The 1,388-nt window shown below is 54.3% G+C and overlaps 1 protein-coding gene across 1 annotated transcript in view; it reads left to right on the top strand.

Annotated features, from left to right (window-relative positions):
• The window catches only part of TUFT1 (tuftelin 1), a gene marked incomplete at its 5' end in the record, with an annotated part of 9,743 nt that overhangs the window by 377 nt on the left and 7,978 nt on the right, over nucleotides 1-1,388 (top strand). Inside the window, 2 exons of the mRNA XM_010171367.1 lie at nucleotides 50-154; nucleotides 546-632. Coding sequence (XP_010169669.1) covers nucleotides 50-154; nucleotides 546-632 — 192 coding nt within the window. The remainder of the gene's footprint in view (nucleotides 1-49; nucleotides 155-545; nucleotides 633-1,388) is intronic.

Genomic DNA, 1,388 nt, shown 5'->3' with positions numbered 1-1,388 from the left:
CCAGCCTGTCTCGCCTCTCTGAAAGCTCTGCTGCTTCTGTCTCTTACAGCCGGTGGGAAAAGCCTTCGCCATGGTGGCCAACAGATCCAGCAACGGTCACTCCCTGGCCTCCGAGTGCATCAAATCCAACGACGGCGATGAGGAGATCATCAAGGTACGGTCCTGGCTCGGTGGCTTTGTCACAAAGCAATCTGGTTAATAATTGGGGGCTGGGAAAAGGGGTTTTGTCTGAAGTTACATCAGCAAAAAGCTTCCTGGTGTAGCTTCCTATTGGGCAGCAGCACCAGCTTGGTGGGCTTCCCCCATGTCAGGGGGATGCAGCATGACCTGGGGTGGCTACGGTGGGTCTGTGGGGTGGGGGGGGGTCACAGAGGAGGAGGAACAGCTCCAAAAAATACCAGGGAAGGTTAATGCAGAGGGAAAACCTGCAGACAATGTGGCTTGGGAAGCGATGAGACCCTGTGTCCCGATCCCTGCGGAGCTGGGCTTGCTGCTGGCATGGGCTGGCTGGTGTCTGACCCACCACCACCATCTCTCCTGGGCAGGTTTACCTGAAGGCACGAGCTGAGGGCAACATGAACCACGAGGAGCACGTCAACCAGCTGAAAAGTGAAGTTCGTTACATTCAAGAGGTAGTTAACGTGTCCCTGGGGGGCTCTGCCTTGCGTGTGCCGCTGCCTGAACCCGTGGGGGCTTGTGGTGAGGGTCCAGCCAGGGTCTGGGGTGCTCTGCTTCCCCCGGGGGGTGTCACAGGGGGTTTCATGTCAGCAGACAGCGGTGACCGTGGTCACCTGAGGCACTTGAGCCCCAACAACTCCAACAAACTGGCAGCTGAGCTGAACTCTCCAGTTTGTTGACTTGCCTGTACAGGGCAGTAGTCTAATCAAGCGCCATAAATTAATTCAGCCTGACTAATTGCTCTGCTATATGGACTGAATTTGAAGAGAATTGCGTGATGACTTTCCCCCAAGGCCTGTCCCCTGCATGCCTGGGTGGGGCACAGGAGCCTCTTGTTAAAAGGCAGTTTCTTTGGTATGTCTCATCTCCCAAAGTAAACTGGGTGATGAAGCTCTCAGGAGATTAACCCTTTCCTCTGCTCCTGGTGGGGATGTTATTTCTGGAGAGCTGGTTGCAAGGCAGGGAAGCGGTTGGGTGCATGTTCTGGTCTGGGCAGCTTGGCCTGAAAAAGAAAAAAAAAATAAAAAGAGGAGGAAAAGGGGAAAAAAAATAATAATTTTAATTTGGGGTTGGTGCTGTGGAGGAGTTTCTGTGCTGGGTGCTGTGCTGGCCCCAGGGAGCAGCGAGGGGCAGGTCTGGTAGGGCGGCCTCCAGATCTTTTGACGTCATCCTTCTGACTCCTCTGCCAAAATACATGTTTTTTCTCCCCC

The sequence above is a fragment of the Antrostomus carolinensis genome, unplaced genomic scaffold, assembly GCF_000700745.2.
Source record: "Antrostomus carolinensis isolate BGI_N321 unplaced genomic scaffold, ASM70074v2 scaffold33790, whole genome shotgun sequence".
Taxonomy (NCBI): domain Eukaryota; kingdom Metazoa; phylum Chordata; class Aves; order Caprimulgiformes; family Caprimulgidae; genus Antrostomus; species Antrostomus carolinensis.
Note: the sequence above shows the minus strand (reverse complement) of the source record. Positions and strands in the feature narration are given on the sequence as shown.